Source organism: Molossus molossus, unplaced genomic scaffold, assembly GCF_014108415.1.
Source record: "Molossus molossus isolate mMolMol1 unplaced genomic scaffold, mMolMol1.p scaffold_m16_p_6, whole genome shotgun sequence".
NCBI classification, from domain to species: Eukaryota; Metazoa; Chordata; class Mammalia; order Chiroptera; family Molossidae; genus Molossus; species Molossus molossus.
This window is the reverse complement of record NW_023425399.1, coordinates 70,432,098-70,454,608: the sequence shown is the minus strand read 5'-3', so window position 1 is coordinate 70,454,608 and position 22,511 is coordinate 70,432,098. Positions and strand designations below refer to the sequence as shown.

Genomic DNA, 22,511 nt, shown 5'->3' with positions numbered 1-22,511 from the left:
CTAGGCACAGAAATTTGAAAATGTTAACTAAGTAAAAAAACACAAGACAATTGGAGTTAAATTATGACATATTATTGTTAATGTATACATATAACATTTCCACTTCTATCTCTTAATTTTTTGTCAATCAAGGCATAATAGATTGGGTATATTGCATGTGGGTTATTTTTGTTTCTTTTGTCTTGGCTTTTTTAGTTAGGCATATTGCCATTTAGATCAGAGTTGCCACTTCCAAAAATAAAGTCTAATTGGTTCCCAAAGTACACTTTATTGGAGCCCAAAATATATAATTAGCCCTACCCTATTTCCTAAAACACATGAATTCATATATCCCAATGGAACAAACCACTTCAAGGAATAAATTTATAATGTTGAGATTAAACGTTAATGTCCCTTTCCATATCTAAAACACTTTTGACCATGCAGGTCCCTAAGAAGAGAAACTCATTATCTGCTATAATTCTTATGTTCACTCTTAGGAGCATTTATCATTAAAAATAAAGTGGAAATAACTTCAGACCCACCTTTTATTACTACTACCTGTGAAATAGTTGAAAGATGTATCACCTGACTGACATGATATCATTGCTTTTGCTGGAGATGCAGATAGAAAGAAAATTCTCCTCTCAAGTTGCAGTATGTGTACTGGACTAGATTTATTTGTACCTCAGATTTCACCCAAATATAAATACAACACCTATTACATATTAAATTTTTTGACATTTATTTTAAAGGTTAAACCAGTAACCTGAGGATATATGGAAAAATATCCTCAGGTGAGGATTAAAAAAAAAAAAAAACAGTAAAGTTATTCTTGCTTATTTTAGCAATTATTTTGGATGATAATATACAGAGAAGCACTTTGGTAACTATGAAGTGTTGTTTTAATTGGAGAGTTACGAAAATATGTAACTTCACCAGATTCTGAGCCTCAGCTTTGTGGGTCCAGAGACTTTTTTTTTTTTTTATCTGAAAAATCAAAATTGACCAAACTTAAGGAACTGATTCATTCTCATTGAATTCACAGAGACTTATCTGAAGTAAAATGAAAATGTATTAATTTACCATCAGTGATAACACCTTTCTTAGTTACAGGAATACTCATACTGTCTATTCAGAATACCCCTTTCATATCAACCAAGTCAGAAAGTTGCATAGTAAGCACAGAATCAGTGCAAAGGGAATTGGTTTGTCTTGAGGGATATTTACTTCATCTAGGCTATGGAAAATTCTAATCAGCCATCCTTACCTCCTAACAAAGTGTGCATCCTCCATGTCCAAAATAACTCATAACTGAAAAATATAGTGTTACTTTCTCCTGGGTAAATAGTAAGAATGATAGTATTCTATTTAGATTTCTACTAATCATGCCTTTTTTAAGCCTACAATGAAATTATAGTCTTTATTCATAAAGTTCTGGTTTTTGCAACAAACCTTGTCAGTTTAATTGGATTTATATGATTAGTGAATCATTTAAATGTTTCATAAAGTAAATTATCCCTGAATGTATATAAGTTTGTGCATTTTATGGTGAATTCTAATTATTAATAAGTTTCCTTGTTTGACCTCAGATTTTGAAGGTATGGCTTTTTTACTGTTTAATAAATATCACTTTTATCCAAATTTAAGTGTATTTTTTATCCTCAGTATTAGAAGTACATAGCAGACTAAGTCTGTGCAGCATAAGTAATAACAACCTAGGTTTATGTATCATTTATTAGGAGTTCATATAGGACTTAGTATTTCTGAGTTTTTATTTTAATTCAAGTTTAAACTTCCACTTAAAAAAATGAAAAATTAATAGAGAATCATGGCTTTGTTTTAAATCTCTTTAACCCAATCAGTTGTTTTTGGACTACACTGTAAAATGCTATGAGAGTTTCATGACTGGTGCTGACAGCTTTGAAGAGATGAATGCAGAGTTGCAGTCAAAGCTGAGTAAGTGTTCTCATTCCTAGTGTGCTTGCTTTTGGACCTTTATTTAACTCTGCCCGTGGAGTTATAGCTTAGCTTACCATACCCAGTGTTTATATAAACTACTCACTGTAAATTCATTTGGATATCTATTGATTTTTATCTTGTTTGATGAGAAGTAATAGTTGAGCAAAAAGAATATTGGTCGTGGAGTAAGACTTTAGTCATTGTGCCTTACTGGCTACTTGTTAACAAAGTTTTGCAAGATTAGGTGGCCATGTACATAAAGTATCAATCAAACACATTACCAGGAGCACAGAAAATAATCAGTAAAGTGTTATTCCTCTTGGAGGATAATATTTCTGTGGTATCTTTGCTTTACTATTTGAGAAATTAAAGCACCAATTAGTCAAAAGACCTAAGGTTGCTTAAAAAAATTGTGATAGAGTTAATGGTCCATCATATTTCCAAAGAAAAATTTTTCCACTGACATTCAATACTTACTGCTTAACTCTAAAATGTTCCAGAGGTACTGTTTTACATTTTTCTTCCTTTTATTGAGATAGCCTTGTATATAAAATGCCAGAGTAGTAGGTAAAATAGATAAATTTGTGTAAAGCTGTTCTTCCAAAGACAATAAAGTCAATCAAAACAGCAGACTATCGCTTTGTCATTATTAACACAAAAGGTGAAATCAATCCCTAATGTTCCCATGGAATGTACCTACCTGAGTAGACAGGATAATTCAGCTTCTCCACATGAGAGATGGAGCAAGGTAAATGATGTTTTAAAAGAGGAAAATTTATTGTGATCTATTAGAGAAAGCATCTGTTGAGGTCTTTGATATTTGTTTATAATTAATCAATCATAAATTGTATTCATTCATTCAACAAATTTTTATTCTGTACTCACTATGTGCCAGCCACCATTTAGAGAATACAGTAGTGAAGAAGTGACAAAAGTTCTACCGTTATGAGCTTACATTCTTTTAGACAGAGATGATAATCAAATGAAAACTAAGTCAGTGGTGCTAGGTGTTACACAGAAAAATAAAGCAAGATAAGGAGGTTGAGAATGTAGTGGAGAAAGAGCAGTTTGCTATTTTACAGAGGGTAGATGTCCTTCACTGACAGTGTTTTGCAAGAGAGCAGTGGTAAAAACCTGGGGAACAATGTTCCAGGAAGATTTGAGATCTTATGAAGTTTTGGGGTTTTGTCTCCAGAGGATTTATTTAATGTAGATGCTTTCAAGCTGGAATCATTAGCAGCAAAAAACAAAGCACTGAATGAACAGATTGCAAGATTGGAACAAGAAAGAGAAAAAGAACCGGTTAGTAAACATCTTTATTTTCAGTAAGCTTATACACTTTAGCTCTTTTGGACTCTTGCCTCTCCTTGTTGAATACCAGCTATTTATGAAAATTTTTAAAAATAGATTAACAAAATAAGCTTCTTAAAAGTTCAAATTTTTTTATAGAACAGAACACCTGATGAAAACATGTTTGGTATCTCTGGAGCTTTGTTTTCCCTTGTGATCTATCAGTCTTGGACTAATGATGTTCAGAATATGATGAAAGAGTCTTACCTATTTACATAAGACCAAAAAGATATTTGAACCAAATTCCCATATTATGCATCTCTAGGGAACCACTATTTATGAGAGCCCTGATTTTTGTAGTTAGTGGAAAACAAATGGTAATAAAACTGTTTATATAATATATTGTATTCTAGGGACTTTCTAAAAGCTAAATGATAATATTCAGATATCTAATTTTATTTTGTGTATTATATTTCTGGAACATCTAGACTGTTCCATAAAATATCAGATTTTAAATGTTTGGCTCTTTCATTCTTGCTCTTGACTTTTTCTATCCCAAACTAACTTCTTTTAAAGTACATCTTAATTATGTAATAACTGTAAAGTCCTATGAATCCCTCTAAAAATGAAAGGAAAACTCTATTTACCTTTCTTTTACATGAATTAAAGTAATACTGCTTTACTTTCAAGTAAAGTATGGAGATATTATTAATGAGAATAACTAATATAATGTTCTTTTTTTTAAAGAATCGTTTAGAGACATTGAGAAAACTGAAAGCTTCCTTACAAGCAGATGTTCAAAAATATCAAGCATACATGAGCAATTTGGAGTCTCATTCAGCCATTCTTGATCAGAAATTGAATGGTCTCGATGAAGATGTTTCTAGAATAGGTAAGCACAGCTAATGCTAAAAGGCTTCATTCAAACTGGGATGGGGATCTGTGTGGGATTTATCACATATAGCTAAAGCAGACCACCAAGTTTCCAGTGCTTTCTATGTTAGTTTTCTGAGGCTGTTGTAACAAATTTGGTGGCTAGAAACAACAGAAATTTATTCACTCAAAAGTTCTAAAGGCTAGAAGTTTGAAATTCAGCAGAGCCAACTTGTTCCAAAGACAATGGAGAAGAATCCATTCCTTGCCTCTTCCAGCTTAAGTCTGTGTTAGTTTCTCTTTGCCTCTTAAGGACATTTTTGATAGCATTTAGGGCCCACCTAGATAACAGAGTAATCTCTTCTCAAAATACTAAATCACTTCTGTGAAATTCCCTTTTCCAAATAAGGTAATGTTTACAAACTCCAGGGATTAAGACTTTATTTCTTTGAGTGGGCATTATTTAACCTACTATACCTTCTAACATGTTTTTAGGCACCTGGCTTTTTGAAGCCAAGAGGGGCCTAACCTAACCATATGCCACCTGCATATAAATCTATATTCTGTATATTTCACCTTGTAATTAATAAGCCAGATTCTTAAATCACTGCTAGCCTCAGTGTGCTATAATTATTTTATCCTCCATCACTACCTCCTAAACTACTCAGCAGCTTAAGCTGACTGAAAATACAAAGAAAAGAGTCAATTACTATAATTCTTATAAAGCAGAAGCCCAACTAAAGAAAGCTTGTTTATAGCCTGTGTTCCAAACCTTGTTTTCATAAACACATTGATCTTAATCATAAAACACTGAAAATACTATTATACATGATTTATCGATACTTCTGTAGTGCCTGAGGAGAGCAAAGGAACTTATCTACAAATCACAGGGCCATTGGACGGCAGTTAGAAGTTAAATAACTAAATATACCTAGCATACTATTTTCTCAGGTATTTGCCTGCTTTGATTTTATTCCTTTTGGTTTATACAGGCTGTGTCTGCCCCACATAGGAGTTGTGTAGATTGTACTTAGGATATTTGATTTAACTCTTACCCTGAGGAATATTGGTCATCTGTTAAGAATGATAGTTATCAGCTTGGCTGGTGTAGCTCAGTGGTTGAATGTCGACCCATGCACCACATGGTCGCCGTTTCGATTCCCAGTCATGGCACATGCCCAGGTTGTGGGCCCAATCCCCAGTGGGGGCATGCAGCAGGCAGCCTATCCAATGTTCTCTCTCACTGATGTTTCTCTCTCTCTCTACCTCTCCCTTCCTCTCTCTCTAAAAAGCAATAAAGAAAAAAAAAGATTAAAAAAAAAAAGAATGATAATAATCAGGGGTATTGGCCAAATCAGTGTGTGTTTCCAAATAACTCAGATTGTATATATTAGATTTGCTCTAAACCAGCTCTTTGAATAGTTTACACTTGGCCCCTAATGTTTGTTCTTTATTTTGACAAGAACCTCTAGACTAATTTTTCCACCACTATTTATCCCCCATATCCTCTTCTACCTACACCCACCCCAACTCCTTCGCCCAGTCACCAATGTTGTTTGTGTCCATGAGTTCTTTCTCTGTCTTCTTTTATTTTTTAACTTATCTGTATTATTGAATGTATTTCAAATGTTCCTCCTTTTTCCTCTATTTACTCCCTCCTCCCCATCCCCGCCCCCCTTCTGCCTTTCCCCACACTGTTGTCTGTGTCCATTCGTTATGCATATATACATATAAGTTCTTTGGTTTATTTCTTCCCACCCCCACCCTTCTTCCCTTTGAGGTTTGTTAGTCTAACAACCAATTTGTACTTCTTAATCCCCTCACCTGTTTCACCCATTCCCTCCATCCTCCTTTTATCTGGCAACCAACAAAATCTTCTCTGTATCTATGAGAATGTTTCTGTTCTGCTTGTTCATTTTGTTTGTAGATTCAATTGTCGATAGATATATATTCATTGACATTTTGTTTGTTCATATTTTTTATCTTTCTTCAAGAAGACCCTTCAACATTTCACATAATAATGGTTTGGCTGTGATGAACTCCTTTAGATTTTTCTTGTCTGGGGAAACTCTATATGGCCATTGATTCTAAATGACAACTTTACAGGATAGAGTAATCTTGGTTGTAGGTTCTTGCTTTTCATCACTCTGATTATTTCTTGCCACTCCCTCCTGGCCTGCAAAGTTTCTTTTGAGAAATCAGCTGACAGTCTTATGGGAACTCCCTTGTAGATAACTAACTGCTTTTCTCTTGCTGCTTTTAAGATTCTCTTTGTCTTGAACCTTTTACATTTCGATGATGATGTATCTTTGTGTGGGCCTTTTGGGATTCATCTTGTTTGGGACTCTGTGCTTCCTGGATTAGTATGTCTGTTTCCTTCACCAAGTTAGGGACGTTTTCTGCCATTATTGTTTCAAATAGGTTTTCAGTTTCTTGTTCTCGCTCTCCTCCTTCTGGCACCCCCAAGATGTGAATGTTGGCACACTTGAAGTTGTCCCAGATGTTCCTTACACTATCCTCATTTTTTTTTCTTTTTTCTTTTTGCTGTTCTGATTGGGTGTGTTTTGCTTCCTTATATTCCAGATCGATGGTTTGCTTCTTGGCTTTACCTACTCTACTATTGCATCTGGGTAAATTATTCTTTATTTCAGGTAGTGCCTCCTTCATTTCTGACTGGTCCTTCTTTATGCTCTTGAGGCCCTCACTAAGTTCACTGAGGTTCTCACTAAGTCCATTGAGCATCCTTATAAGCAGTGTTTTGAACTCAGCGTCTGTTAGGTTGCTTATCTCCATTTTGCTTAGTTCTTTTCCTGGAGTTTTGTTCTCTTCTTTCATTTGAGACCTGTTTCTTTGTCTCCTCATTTTGGCTGCCTCCCTGTGTTTGTTTCTATGTATTACTTAATGAGAGGTGTGGGGCTAGCTGAGACCAGATGATGCTTGTTTGAAAGAATTTAGGAAAACCTGAAGCAGTATCCAAGTCAGGCCAATCCGATGGTAAAGCAACTGGCAACAGCTTGGTTGGGCCTGAAAGTTGTGTGGGGCAGGACTCACCAGGGCAGGGCAAACAGTGCTAGCCAAGTTGCTAGAGTCCCAGATATGGCTGCAGTGTGCCATCCCAGGGAAGGGTTCACCAAAGCAACAAAGGCCTCTGACAGCGTGTCTGTTCAGGAGAAAGCTGCCTCTCCAGCTCTTGCTCCAATGCCAAACAACTCAGTTCTTCCCCATATGTCTCTGGTGCCTTTCAAGCTACCTCTCCCACAGTGGAGCTTGGAGAGTATAAGTCCAAGTAAGTCTGTGCGCAGGCCCTTTAAGAGGAGCTGCCTGGGGCTTCAACCACCTCAGCCTCCCTCAGCCTCAGTTCTCTCTGGTTTTTACAGCCAGAAATAATGGGACTTCTCTTCCTGGTCCTGGAACCCTGAGCTGGGGGCCTGGTGTGGGACGGGGACCCCTCAGTTTTCAGGGGGACCTTCCCAGCCGAGGTATCCTAATTTTTATCTGCCACAGCTGGGTGTAGGACCAGCTGGGTGTAGGACCAGCCGGTCCGCACCTCCACTCCTCCTACCAGTCTTGATGCAGTTGCTGCTTTAATTTCATAGTTGTAGGACTTCCATTCAGCTTGATTTCAGGCGGTTCTGAATGATGGTTGTTCTGTAGTTTAGTTGTAACTTTGATGTTGTTGTGGGAGGACGCGATACTGCATTTACCTACCCCGCCATCTCTTTCTCTCTTTTTCCTTTTAGATCAATCTCTCCACCCCATTAATTTCTTATTATAGAAATGTTTGTCATGTAATTAAATCGATACTTTATAATATTAATACTCTTCTTTATTGGCATTTAATCAGGAGAATTTTCATACTTCCTACTCTTTTTGTGAGAATTTTCTTCCAATACTTGCATAGTGAAAGAGATGTATTTCAGCAATCATTTACCATTTCAGAGTAATTTAGCTTGATACAATAATTTGATAACTTTTAACCTAAGATGTTTTTATTCTGAGTATCTTAACTTTCTTGATTATTTAAAGCCATTCATGGTCAAAAGTGAATGAGACATATTTAAACTCAACAGATACTGTATGTTATGGAATTTTTTGTGCAGACTCCTGAATAAAATTTTACCTAAGCTAATTATTAATTTATTATGAGCTCAGGTGCAGAGCTTTCCAGCAACAGTGCTACAAATAGATTATAACAAAGCCAAGATCTTTATCCCCTCAGCCTTCAGGATGATTTCTCTTGGCCCTTTTGGTCATGAGCGTCCTCATCCATTTATCTCAGCCTGCTTAAAAATGCTTTCCTATTCTTCATAAGCTATGAGTCACAGAAGGTTAGGAAACACTGTTCTATATAACCCCAAGTATTTTAAATTTTATAACCTCTTCCTCTTTGCATAAACATTTGCTGATTGTATATCCCACATTCTCTTGGTATAATATAGTTACTCTGGATTACAAATTTTGGTAAATAGACAAAGCAAGAACCTAACCACTGTGGTTACTTACTATCAAATAAAACCCCCAAAACGTCAATGAAATAAGAACAACTGATATATTTTAATACAAACATTTTTATTTTTGTGAAAAATTTGTGGGTTTTCCAGCTTATTTCAGAGACTCATCCAGGAATATTCAAAGTATTTGAATTGAACATTGACTATCCCTCTTAACTGTAACAGTTCTTAGTTGTAATCATTATGTGTGAGGTCGTATTTTTTTTCATGTAGTACTTTCTGAAAACCATATTATGGCAATAGGGAAATAAGGTTCACATAAAACTTTGTGTCGTCTTTTAAGAATGTTATTAACAAAGTGGGATCAAACAGAATTATCCAAAAGAGAAAATTATACATGTACATAACTTGAAAATTTAGACACCTTAATCAGCTCTTCTAAATAACGGCATAATTTCTACATAGGAATTGAAGGAATTTAACAAATTTGATTTGGGTTTTTTGGGTTTTTTTAACGCAGAACTAGAATGTGAAACAATGAAACAGGAGAATACTCGACTACAGAATATTGTTGATAACCAGAAGTACTCAGTTGCGGATATTGAGAGAATAAATCATGAAAGAAATGAATTGCAGCAGACCATTAATAAATTAACCAAGGACCTGGAGGATGAACAGCAACAGTTGTGGAATGAGGAGCTAAAATATGCCAGAGGCAAAGAGGCGGTATGTCAGCTCAGCATTTCCAGAGTGGCAGCTCACCAGAGCAGACCTTTGTAAAAGTCTGTCCTAATTAAGAACTGTGTGTGTAGAATAAGTTGGCTATAGAGGTAATATTTTTTAGCATTGACATTTTACTAAAACACAATCATCCCTTTATATCAGTTTGGTAACACACCAATTTTTTTCAGTCAAATTTAAGGTAGCCTTTATTTTCAAACAGTGAATCAAAATATAAGCAAAAAAGTCTCTCAGACCATGAAAATAATTTTCATAAATCCCATGTCTTTCATTCTAGAAGAGGATATGAGTCACCTCTTAATTTACCTATTCACTAAAATATTGATTTAACCTCTGCTGAGTACCACTCATGCTGGGCACAGAGGAAAAAAAGATAAAAGACATGGGTCCTCCCCTCAAAAAACTTCTAATGTAGTTGGTATTTTTCAACCATGAGATCAGACCTTTAATAGATATTTACATAAGGTACTGAGGAAGCATATAGTATTCTTAACCCAGATTTAGTGTGATAGTGTGGGGAGATGGATAAGGTGGTTTTTAGAAAGGCTTCCTGGAAGAGATAGCACCTGAACTGAATTGGGAAGTGAAAGGAAGAGTTAGCATGGCAAGGGTAGTGGAGAGTCAGTCAGCCAACAAAAGAGTTTATGGGAACAGTCAGAGGGAAAAATAGCCTGATACACTCTGGTATCTTAAGTGTTTCATAGGACTGGTGCTTAATAGCAAGGGACAGGGACACAGCAACAGATGACAAGACTCAAGAGTAAGTATGGACCAGACAGTAAAGATCCTTTTCATGTTTACAAGTTGTTTAGACCTTATCCTGAAAACTCTAAAAAGCCCTTAAAATTTTTAAACAGATGTGATCATATTTTTTAAAAAATCGCAGTTTGGGTAATGTGAAAAATCAATTGGAAAGTAGCAAAGCAGATAGGGATCTGTGGCAGTAATGTGGTGAGAAATTACAAGCTGAATTTGGATATTGCTAGTGAAGATTCAAAGCAGTGGTTAGATTCTGACTACTTAGGAGATAATGAAAGAAAGGGAAGTAGTCATGGTGTCTGGATTGGGTGATTTACCACTCACCCAGGAGTAAAAGAGAAGTCACCGGTCAGGAATGGGGATGGTCTGCTGGACCTGTTGTGTTCATTGGGCATCCAAGTGAAAATATCTAATGGGCTGTTTTTGTATGGGTCTGGACAATCTGGCTTTGTAATGTAGATTTGGTAAAAATCAGTATACAGTAATATTGTGATTGTAGCCACAGGGGTAGATTAATTCAACAAGGAAGAATACATAGGAAGATAGAACTCTTGGAACACCATCTTGGAGTGGATAAAGGTTCTTTAAGAGAGGTCTAAAAGGAAACTAAAGACTATCCAGAGAGATAAAGAGACTAGAAGCTGAGAGGAAAGATTCAGAAAGGACCTAGCATTGCAGATGTAATAAGATTCAAAAGTTTGTCAGATTCACTAATAGTGATCACTAGTGATCTTCATCAAAACTAGATTATTTGGCCCTGACTGGTGTTTCTAACTGGTTAGAGCATCAGTCCATACACCCAAGGGTTGAGCCTTTGATTCCCAGTCAAGGGCACATACCTGGGTTGCAGGTTTGATCCCTTGCCCCGGTCCAGGCGCATGCAGTAGGCAAGCATTCTATGTGTCTCTCTCACATCTATGTTTCTCTATCTCTCCCTCTCTCCCTTCCACTCTCTATAAAAATAAAAATAAATAATATAAAGCAAATTATTTGACTTCATTTTAATTTTATAGGTAATACATTATCATTTTAGCCAATATTGTTGAGAGAATGGGCTTACTGACCATTTGAATTTCTAGACAAAATTTATCCTTATTACTGTTAGCAATCTTTTATAAATGTTCTATACTTCTGCCTTACTTGGCTATGTGCTACTTACTTTTTTACATGTAGCTTTCAGTATACATAAACTTTTAATGATTTAGCATTATTATGGACATGACACCGATGTATTCTAAAATAATGTAAGTTAACAGGTTATCTAGGGACATTTTCCTATCAATTCTACACAATCTTGTCTGCTATATACACTATTTGCATTCCTAAGAAAACTTATTTTTAAGGAAAAGAATAGCATGTCTTTAAATAGGTTCTTTTTTTAAGAGTTTCAGACTTTTGTTCTGTTTTGAAGTTTTTTACACTAGTATTTTCAGTTATAATGTTTGGTATGTATAGTTCTAAAATTTAAATATCACTAGTAAAAAATTAGTCTGTATCTCTTGGTCCAAAAGTAATGGCGCTGTTTTATCCTAGTACTTCCAGCACTTTCCTTAGTACAATATTTCTTATATATTTATCACCATTGTTAATATGAAAGTACATAGTTCAAATGCAGCTATGTTTGCTTAAGGGGGCAATACTGCTTATTCATCCTGGTCACATTATAAAGTACATTATAGATATAATACAAACAGTTTTTTAATCAGTTTCTTAACAGGTACACTATTTAAAATCTGTATTTTAACTCCTATATATGTAATTCTTAATCTGGAATAGACAGTTTATTATGAGAAATAAGCATTACCTCCGTTTTTGACCCTGTTTGACCATATTTTTGCTTTGCCTTAACCATCTGTATTCCCTCATCCTCCTAACCTTCTAGGTTATCTCTGTCTTTGTGTATTAAGGAGGAAAATATGCATTTACAAGAAATAGCCTGTGGTGGAAAACCCTAAAATTTTTAAAGCTGGAATTTGGTAAACCTGTGTTTTAGCCATGGATTTGCTACCTCATGCCTGTGTCACTTCAGTGTGTCATCTAACCTGTCAGTTTCCTCATTTATAAAATGAAGTGTAGTTAGATTAGCTTGGTGAATCTGAAATGAGTTACTTTAACAGTTATTAATGAATACATTTTCCCTCTTAAGCACTGTGTGGGAAGGGGGAAGTTAGGAATGTCTCTGGACTAGGTAAACTCGGAGTTTAACTAGCTAAAACTATCTCTACTATACAGAATGCTACTTTTGATTTGGAGGACTAGGCTAAAAGAAGAAAATTATCTGGGAAGTAGGTAAGCAGTGGCCTAATGAGGAGTCAAAGTAGGGCCATGGGCAACTGGGAACAAAGCCCTTGGTTACTGGGTAAGAGAGATAGTATAGAATAGTTGCAGAATGCAAACATTCATTATAAATATTTTCTTTTTTTTTTTTTCCTGGACTAATTTTTATTCTCCATGCCACCTCTGACTGTTGGTAGCCTTCTGGAGCTCTTTGTTGACATAGACATTGAGAGTGCATCTGGACTAATCAGGAAACAGTTGATTGGTTTTCACTGTCTGAATTGGTTGTGGGAAGAAGAAAGTAGAGACACATGTACCACATATTGCTCTCCCTGAAGTTTGGCGTGATGAAGTACATGGGCTTGTGAAAGCTGTTTTCATTAAATAAAATGCTAGTGAACAACAGAAGAAACTACCCCTAGTAACATTTAGTATAAGGACAAATAGACCTACATACCTTAGTGGTCCCTAGAAAGCTACTATATAACAAATTATAGTAGTTAAGATGATTTCCTGATTCATTAAGAAGAAATCTTTAATTTAATAAATAAGTAGAGCTAGTAAATTTTTGGAAATGGTAGATTATTTAAGCAAGTTCCAATGAGTGCTTTTGCCATTTCATTCTTTCACTTAAAGTATTCATTTTTATAGATGGGTAACAGCAATGAGAAACTAAGTGTGTATTAAATGGAGGGAGAAGTATGGAAATAAATTGCTTTAACTCTGCAGATTCATTTCTTTAATCAAACATTAAGTGACTACTATATGCCAAGTACTATTCTAGGTGCTGGGGATTCAGCTGCTTTCATGGAGCTTATTATATTCAAGTAGTGGTGATGAACAAATATATGTCACAGAAATGAAAATCCATAACAAAATATTGGCAAGATATTATCTTTTGGTAATTTTACTATGATATATGTACCTAAGTTTAATCTGCATCATATTTTTTTCATCATGTTTGCTCTACTTATTGGTTTTGGAAAGGAGGGGCGGTGAATTAGCATTAATACCTCAATGTGGACTCTTATCCCAAACTATTTGTCAGATAAATGGAAGAACAGTAGTATATTGCTTACTAATAATAGTCTTATAGTTACCATACAAATTTAGTGTGAATAAATATTTTTATTTTTTGTATTTTAAAACAACCAGCCTTACTAATAAAAACAGTAAATCATTAAACTACTAAAAACATAGACAATATAATTTTGTGTGAAACTACAGAAATTCTGATTGAAACCATTTGGAATAGAGCTGTTTGACTTTTTTTTTAACATTTCTTTTTGTGTTCTTGTCTTATAGATTGAAACACAATTAGCAGAGTATCACAAGTTGGCTAGAAAATTAAAACTTATCCCTAAGGGTGCTGAGAATTCCAAAGGTTATGACTTTGAAATTAAGTTTAATCCTGAAGCTGGTGCCAACTGCCTTGTCAAATACAGAGCTCAAGTTTATGTAAGTAACATGAGTACTTCAGCGATTTTCAGATTATATGATTACTGGCTGGTTCGTATGTCTATAAGTAAAAGTTTAAACTTCAGCATGTCTGCCCTGGCCAGTTTGGCTCACCGGTTAGAGCATCGGCCCGTGGACCAGTGAATCGCGGTTTCAATTCTGATCAAGGGCACATACCTGGCTGCAGGTTTGACCCCATTCCCAGTCAGGGTGGCAACCAACCAAAGTCTCTCTCCCTCTTTCCCTCCCTTCCAATTTCTCTAAAAAATCAATGGAAAAATATCTCAGGTGAGGGTTAACAAAATAAAATTATCTATTCTGGACACTCAGCTTGCTTTATTCAAGAACAACCTACCCCAATGATCTCTCTACAATAGTATGTTGAGATGTTCCTTGTTTCTTTGGCAGCCTCAATCTTCCATCTTGTGGTTTATTCAATCAGTCCCCACTCTAGTCTTTGCTACTACAATAGAGTTACAATGAGTAACAAAAAAAGAGAAGAAATGAAATACAAGCAGATAACTGTAAGACTAAACAGTTAAAAAGAATTAAGAGAAAATGATACATCTGGAGAATATAGCATAAAACATACAAATTGTTTCCAAGATTGCATTAAACAAAGTTTATAACAGTGGATTTCCAGAATAGATAAGTAAATCTAGAGTTTTGCATGTATTCGAAACCAAAAGCAAGTAATATTTTATAGCTATAGAAATTACATTAAAAATTAATTTTAGCCCTGGCTGAGCAGTGGTTAGAGCATGAGCCTGAAGACCCATCTTGAATTCGATTCTGGTCAAGGGCATGTACCTCGGTTGCAGTTAGTTCCCGGCCTTGGTCTGGGTCATGCAGGATGCAGCCAGTCGATGCATCCCTCTCACATCGATGTGTGGCTCTCTCTCTCCATCTCTCTTCCTCTCTCTCCCTCTCTCTCCCTCCCTCCTCCCACTCTATCTCAAGATAAGTAGAAAAATATCCTCAGGTGAGGATTTTTTTTTAATTAAATATTCTTATTGATGGTGTGTTTAGATTCAAAATATCACAGATTTGCCCTGGCCAGTTTGGTTCAGCAGTTACAGCATCAGCCCGCAAACCAGACAGTCCCAGGTTTGGTTCCTGCTAAGGGCACATGTTTCGGTTGCAATTTGTCCCCAGCCCCGGTTGAGGTCGTATGGGTGGCAGCCAGTCGATGTGTCTCTCTCACATCAATGTTTCTCTCTCTCTCTTCTTCTTCTCTCTCTCCCTCCTGCTCTATCTGAAGATACATGCAAAAAAAAAATGTCCTGGGGTGAGGATTAAAAATATATATATCGCCCTGGCCGGTTTGGCAGTTAGAGCGTCGGCCTGCGGACCCGAGAGTCCCAGGTTCGATTCCCGCTCAGGGCACATACCTCCATTGCAGTTTGTTCCCCGGCCCCGGTTGGAGTCATATGGCTGGCATCCTCTTGATGTTTCTCCCCCCCTCCCCCCTCTCTGTCTGAAGATAAATGCAAAAAAATGTCCTCAGGTGAGGATAAAAAATAAATTACAGATTTACTATTTTTCAAAAGTAGTTCCTCCTATCACATTGTGTAGATGCCTCATGAGAGAAACTCTGTAATTACATATGCCATATATAACCCACATTCCTGTGTATTTTATAGGTACCACTCAAGGAACTCTTGAACCAAACTGAAGAAGAAAGTAATAAAGCTCTAAATAAAAAAATGGGGTTAGATGATACTTTAGAACAGGTAAGTAACAAAACATAGTCATTAAAAGCAAAAACAATATATTTTTTTTTTTTCCAAATCTTTATTGTTGGATGTAAAATGTATTACAGATGTTCCACATTTTTCCCCCATTGACCCCCTCCTCCCCACTCCCGCCCCCCTCCCACCTTTTCCCACACTATTGTCTGTGTCCATTGGTTATGCATATAAGTTCTTTGGTTTATTTCTTCCCACCCACCCCACCCTCAAACCCTTTTCCCTTTGAGGTTTGTCAGACTAGCAATGAGTTTGTGCTTCTTAATCCCTTCACCTTTTTCACCCATTCCCCCAATCCCCCTCCCATCTGGCAACCAACAAAATGTTCTCTGTATCTATGAGAATGTTTCTGTTCTGCCTGTTCATTTTGTTTGTAGATTCCATTGTTGATAGATATGTATTCATTGCCATTTTGTTTGTTCATACATTTTATCTTTTTCTTCAAAAAGACCCTTCATCATTTCATATAATAACGGTTTGGTGGTGATGAACTCCTTTAACTTTTTCTTGTCTGGGAACGTTTTTGTATGTCCATCGATTCTAAATGACAGCTTTGCAGGATAGAGTAATTTTGGTTGTAGGTTCTTGGTTTTCATCACTCTGAATATTTCTTGCCACTCCCTTCTGGCCTGCAAAGTTTCCTTTGAGAAATCAGCTGACAGCCTTATGGGAACTCCCTTGTAGGTAACTAGCTGCCTTTCTCTTGCTGCTTTTAATATTCTCTCTTTGTCTTGAACCTTTTCATTTTGATGATGATGTGTCTTGGTGTGGGCCTCTTGGGGTTCATCTTGTTTGGGACTCTCTGTGCTTCCTGGACTTGTATGTCTGTTTCCTTCACCAAGTTAGGAAAGTTTTCTGCCATTATTGTTTCAAACAGGTTTTCAATTTCTTGTTCTCTCTCTTCTCCTTCGGGCACCCCCAAGATGCGAATGTTGGCACGCTTGAAGTTATCCCAGAGGCTCCTTACTCTATCCTCATTTTTTTGGATTCTTTTTTCTTTTTGCTCTTCTGATTGGGGATTTTTTGCTTCCTTATATTCCAAATCGATGGTTTGCTCCTTGGATCTACATACTCTATTATTGAAGCTGTGTAAATTATTCTTTATTTCAGTTAATGCCTCCTTTATTTCTAACTGTGTATCCATGATTTCTAACTGGTCCTTTTTTATGCTCTTGATGCCCTCCCTAAGTTCACTGAGGTTCTCACTAAGTTCATTGAGCATCCTTATAAGCAGTATTTTGAACTCAGTATCTGTTAGGTTGCTTATCTCCCTTTCGCTTAGTTCTTTTATTGGGGTTTTGTTCTGTTCTTTCATTTGGGACCTGTTTCTTTGTATCCTCATTTTGGCTGCCTCCCTGTGTTTGTTTCTGTGTATTACTTAATGAGAGGTATGGGGCTCACTGAGACCCGGTGCTGCTCGTTTGAAAGAATTTAGGAAAAACCTGAAGCAGGATCCAAGACCGGCCAATCCTATGGTTAAGCAAGTGGCAACAGCTTGTTGAAGTTGTGTGGGGCGGGGCGGGGCCTCAGGGAGTCAGCAGGGCGGGGCTACGAGTGTGAGCCAGGTTGCTGGAGTCCCAGATATGGCTTCTGTCTGCCGCCCCCGGGAAGGGCTCACCAAAGGAACAAAGGCCTCTGACAGCACGTTTGTCCCCAAGGAAGCCCCCTCTCCAGCTCTCGCTCCAGTGCCAAACAGCTCAGTTCTTCCCTGTGTGTCTCTGGTGCCCCTCGAGCTGCCTCCCCTCCGAGCTTAGAGGGAGAGAGTCCGATAAGTCCGTGCGCCGGCCCTTTAGGGAGCTGCCTGGGGCTCCAGCTGCTTCAGCTTCCCTGAGCCTCAGTTCCCGCTGGTTTTTCCAGCCAGAAGTTATGGGGACTTCTCTTCCTGGCACTGGAACCCTGAGCGGGGCACCTGGTGTGGGACAGGGACCCCTCAGTCCTCAGGAAGGACCTTCCCAGCCGCGGGATCCTCCTGATTTTTATCCACCACGCTTGGGTGTGGGACCAGCCTGTCTCCCCGCTGCGCGCTCCCCGCTGCGCCGCCGCCCCCCCTCGCGCCGCCGCCCCTCCTACCGGTCTGGATGTAGCTGCTTTTTTTTTTTTTCCTTAGTTCCGTAGTTGTACGACTTCCATTCAGCTTGATTTCAGGCGGTTTTGAATGATGGTTGTTCTGTAGTTTAGTTGTAACTTTGATGTGGTTGTGGGAGGACGCGATACCGCGTTTACCTACGCCACCATCTTGACTGGAAGTCGTCCAAAAACAATATTTTTTAACTTAAAATTACATGTGATATGTGGTTTCTAATTGCTAAGGAATTAATTTTTAATAAAATATGAAAAATGAGAGTTGGGAATACCCATGACTTAGAAACATTTGAAGTAATTTTTTTTTTAAGTAACTTAAACATCCTAGACTTCACATATCATTGATAAGGAAGGGATATACGTAACCGAGTAGATTTCCTTTTGTTGTGTTTTTTTTTTCATTTTTATTAATTTATTTTTGTTACAGATGTTTCTCCTTTCTCCCCACTACATACTCCCCTTCTCAAGTATTGTTGTCTATGTCCATTGGTTATGCATACATACATATAAGTTCTTTGGTTTATCCATTCCACCTCCCACTCTCCACCTCTGAGTTTTGTCATCAGAACTATACTCCTTTCTATGACTCTGGGTCTATTTTGTTCATCAGCTTATTTTGATCATTATATTCCACAAATAAGTGAGATCATGTGGTATTTGTCTTTCTCTAATTGACTTATTTCGCTTAGCATAATGCTCTCCAGGTGCCTCCATGTCATCTCAAAGGAAAAAAGATCTCTCTTACTTACAGCTGTATAGTGTTCCATTGTGTATATGTGCCACAGCTTTTTTATCTACTCATCTACTGATTGATGGACACTTGGGCTGTTTCCAGATCTTAGCAATTGTAAATAGCACTGCTATGAACATAGGAGTACGTATATTCTTTCTGATTGGTGTTTCAGGCTTCTTAGGATATATTTCCAGAAGTGGGATCACTGGGTCAAATGCAATTCAATTTTTAATTTTTTGAGGAAACACCATATTGTTTTCCATAGAGTCTGCATTCCCACCAGCAGTGTACTAGAGTCCCCTTTTCTTCCCATCTTTACCAGCACTTGTTTGATAATTTGTTGATGGCAATCATTTTGGCAGGTGTGAGGTGCTACCTCATAGTCGTTTTAATTTGCATGTCTCTGATGATTAGTGAAATTGAGCATTTTTTTTATGTCTCTTGGCTATTTGTATGTCCTTTTTGGAGAGGTGTCTATTTAAGTCCTCTGCCCATTTTTTAATTGGGTTATTTGTCTTCCTTTTGTTGAGTTGTATGAGCACTCTGTATATTTTAGAAATTAACCCCTTATCTGATGTATCATTGGCAATTAATGCTCTCCCATATAGTGAATTCCCTTTCCATTTTGATGCTTGTTTCTTTTGCTGTGCACAAACTTTTTAGTTTGATATAGTCCCATTTATTAATTTTTTCCTTTGTTTCTCTTGCCTTAGGCATTGTATCAGTGAAAATTCTGCTGTGTATGATGTCTGAAATTTTGTTGCCTACATTTTGTTTAGGATTTTTATGGATTCACAAGTCACTAAGTCTTTTACCCATTTTGAGTTTATTCTTGTGTATGGTATAAGTTGGTGGTCTAGCTTCATTGTTTGCATGTAGCTGTCCAATTTTCCCAGCACCATGTATTAAAGAGGCTGTCCTTACTCCATAGTATGCTCTTGCCACCTTTGTCAAATATTAATTGAGCATAATGTCTTGGGTCAATTTCCGGGTTCTCTGTTCTGTTCCATTGATCTATATGCCTGTTCTCATGCCAGTACCAGGCTGTTTTGATTACAATGGCTATGCAGTATAACCTGATATCTAGCATTGTGAACCCTCCTACTTTGTCCTTTTTCAAGATTGCTGTGGCTTTTTGGGTTTCTTTTTTGGTTTCATATAGATTTCCCTTTGTTTTTAATGGAGAATTGCTTTCTTTAATTTAATAATATTCATCTTTATCCTAAAATGGATTTGAGGTGGTTACCTTAAAAGTAGGCATGTATTGCCCTGGCCAGTTTGGCTCAGTGGTTAAAGCATTGGCCCGCAGACCAGAGAGTTCCGGGTTCAGTTCCCACTAAGGGCACGTACCTCGGTTACAATTTGTCCCCGACCCTGTTGGGGTCGTGTGGGTGGCAACCAGTCAATGTGTCTCACTCACATTGATGTTTCTTACTCCCCCCCCCCCCCCCACTATGTCTGAAGATAAATGAAAAAATGTCCTCTGGTGAGGATAAAAAAAAAAAGGTAGGTATGTATCATTTGGGGTTAAAAGCCAGCTAGCTCTGATAGGTTAAGAACTTTCTTTTTACCAAATTTTTTATTGTGGATGAAGAGATTCAGGCAAACTCAAATTTAAATGTCTATGAGTTTCAAAAAGTAGTTTTCAGAAGTTCCTGCTTCTGAGATATACCAGTATCCCTGAGAGAGAACTGTTATATTTAATAACCTTTAGAATGAGCATTCTTATAGTTGATAAAGAAAAGTTAAGATGCTACTCAAATGTAAACAAAAGGTATTGTTAATATGACACTAAACAATTAAAGGGCCCTGGTCACTTTGGCTCAGCACTGAGTGTGTCAGCCCTCGGACCAAAGAATCTTGGGTTTGATTCTGGTCAACGGCAGGTACCTCGGTTGCAGTTCAGTCCCCTGGTCGGGGTCTTGCAGGAGGCAGCCAATTGATGTGTCTCTCTCACATTGATGTCTCTCTCTTGCTCTTCCTCTCCCTCGCTCCCTCCCACTCTATCTGAAGATAAATGGAAAAATATCCTTAGGTGAGGGTTAAAAAAAAAAAAAAAAAGTTAAAGGAAAACCCTAGTTAATTCAGCTCTGTAAGAACTGTTGTTTTCTGGCTAACAGATTTCAAGATACATTTGTCCCCACTCCTGTCCACAGTTTCACTCTCTACAGTTTTAGTAACCCATGGTCAAATGCAGTCCAGAAATATTAAATTGAAAATTCCAGAAATAAACCAATTTATAAATTTTAAATTACACTCTGTTCTGAGGTGCATGATGAAATTTCCAGACATCTTGCTCCATTCCACCCAGGATGTTAAATATAACAGTTCTCTCTCAGGGATACTGGTATATCTCAGAAGCAGGAACTTCTGAAAACTACTTTTTGAAACTCATAGACATTTAAATTTGAGTTTGCCTATCCACACTTGATAAAGTACTCATCTATTTAGTCATTTAGTAGCCATCTCAGATATCAAATCAACTGTTGTAGCATTGCAGTGATTGTATTCAAGTAAATATATGGAGGGTTCATTACCACTTGTGGTTTCAGCGATCCACGGGGGATCATAGAGCTTATCCCACATATATAAGGGGGAACTACTTATAAAAGAAATCCTATCTTTTTTCTCAGAATAGAAACTTGTTTATTTTTATCATCTGGAAATAAAACCTGTGGTGTTTCACAGATGCAAGCAAGCCACTTTTTTTAAGGTTAACAAATTTTATCAAGGTGTACTTTGTATTGGAAAGAATTTTTCCACTAAAAAAAAACAAAACAGAAAAATGTATAACATGTAAGTGAGGAGTTTTGTGATACTATTGTTATAAGTTGGGGTTTCTGTAACATTCCAGTATGTAAAAAAGATGAGGAAATAGGACTGCTTTAACAGATGTTTCATAGGGTGATGGTTGTTTAAGATGAAGTCTTCTTGCCCTGGCTGATTTGGCTCAGCAGTTAGAGTGTCAGCCCACAGACCAAAGAGTCAAGGATTTGATTCCAGTCAAGAGCACGTACCTTGGTTGGGGTTCTGTCCCGGCCCTGGTTGGGGTCATGCAGGAGGCAACCAATCAATGTGTCTTTCTCACATCGATGTTTCTCTCTCTGTCTTCCTATCCCCCCTTTCTCTCCCTCTCTCCTCCCCCCCCTCCCTCCTTCGTTCCTTCTCCACCCCCACCCCCCACGATCTCCCTCTCTCCTTTTCTCCTTCCCACTCTGTCTGAAGATAAATGGAAAAGTATCCTCAGGAGAGGATTAAAAAAAAAGGTGAAATCTTTTGTAGCCTGCTTTAGTTTGATTTCTCTCTTTTGTTGGGGTGGGCACCAAACCTAGAGATTTTTGAAAAGGTGTGAAGTCCAAGCAGTAGGAAACTCATGATTGAAACATCTTTCAAATTTACATGAAACTTTTAAAAGGCTATAGGCAGGAAAACAGGTAGGTCGGGATTGGATTATAAGATGCTTTCTATAGGCTAATGTTCCAAAGAAAGAGAATTGAAGTTAAAATGAAATATAAATTCCTATTTAGAGAAAAAGACTGATGTGCAGTTATGCTAATCATATTTGTATTTTTGCAAACTCATTTGGGCATAGAAAAAAGTGAATTAGAGGGGAAGCAACTAAAATTGTTAAGAGTTTAACGTATTGTAGTAGAAATAGAAGGAAGGGGACAGGTTTAGGAAATGTTAAGAAGGTAGAACCCAGCCATTTTATGGCTATGTAAACCCTAGGAGAGAGAGAAATATCAGCATTGACTTTCATTTTTCTAGTATGGGCAACCTAGAGGAAGAAAAATGAGTGCAACGTTGGCCCAGATAGTGCTAGAGATGTTGAGCTTTCGGTCTATGGAATGTGGGCATCCAAAAGGAAGTTGAAGCAGTAGATTCAGAATATAAGAGAAAGACTGGGTCCAAAAATACAGATTTCAGAATCTTTGATATATATGTGTTGAATATGGGAGTGGTATTTCTTAGAGAGCCTTTGTACAGGAAAGTGGCAGAGGATTGAATCTTGAGAAAGAACAACACTTAAGGGATTGGAAAAAGAAGATTCTGAGAAAAACACATAGAGGAAGTGGATAAAATAGTTGGAGAGCAATCAGAAAAAAAGAATGTGCTGTAAAAACCAAACTAGGAAAGACTTTTCAAGAAAGAAGTGAT

At 37.3% G+C, this 22,511-nt stretch overlaps 1 protein-coding gene across 2 annotated transcripts in view; it reads left to right on the top strand.

Annotated features, from left to right (window-relative positions):
- NDC80 (NDC80 kinetochore complex component) overlaps window positions 1–22,511 on the top strand; it is a 47,885-nt gene that overhangs the window by 9,106 nt on the left and 16,268 nt on the right. For both annotated transcript variants that reach the window (XM_036245737.1, XM_036245739.1), the window contains exons 8-13: window positions 1,845–1,938; window positions 3,137–3,243; window positions 3,979–4,123; window positions 9,076–9,281; window positions 13,638–13,790; window positions 15,434–15,523. In XM_036245737.1, the coding sequence (XP_036101630.1) occupies window positions 1,845–1,938; window positions 3,137–3,243; window positions 3,979–4,123; window positions 9,076–9,281; window positions 13,638–13,790; window positions 15,434–15,523 (795 nt within the window). The remainder of the gene's footprint in view (window positions 1–1,844; window positions 1,939–3,136; window positions 3,244–3,978; window positions 4,124–9,075; window positions 9,282–13,637; window positions 13,791–15,433; window positions 15,524–22,511) is intronic.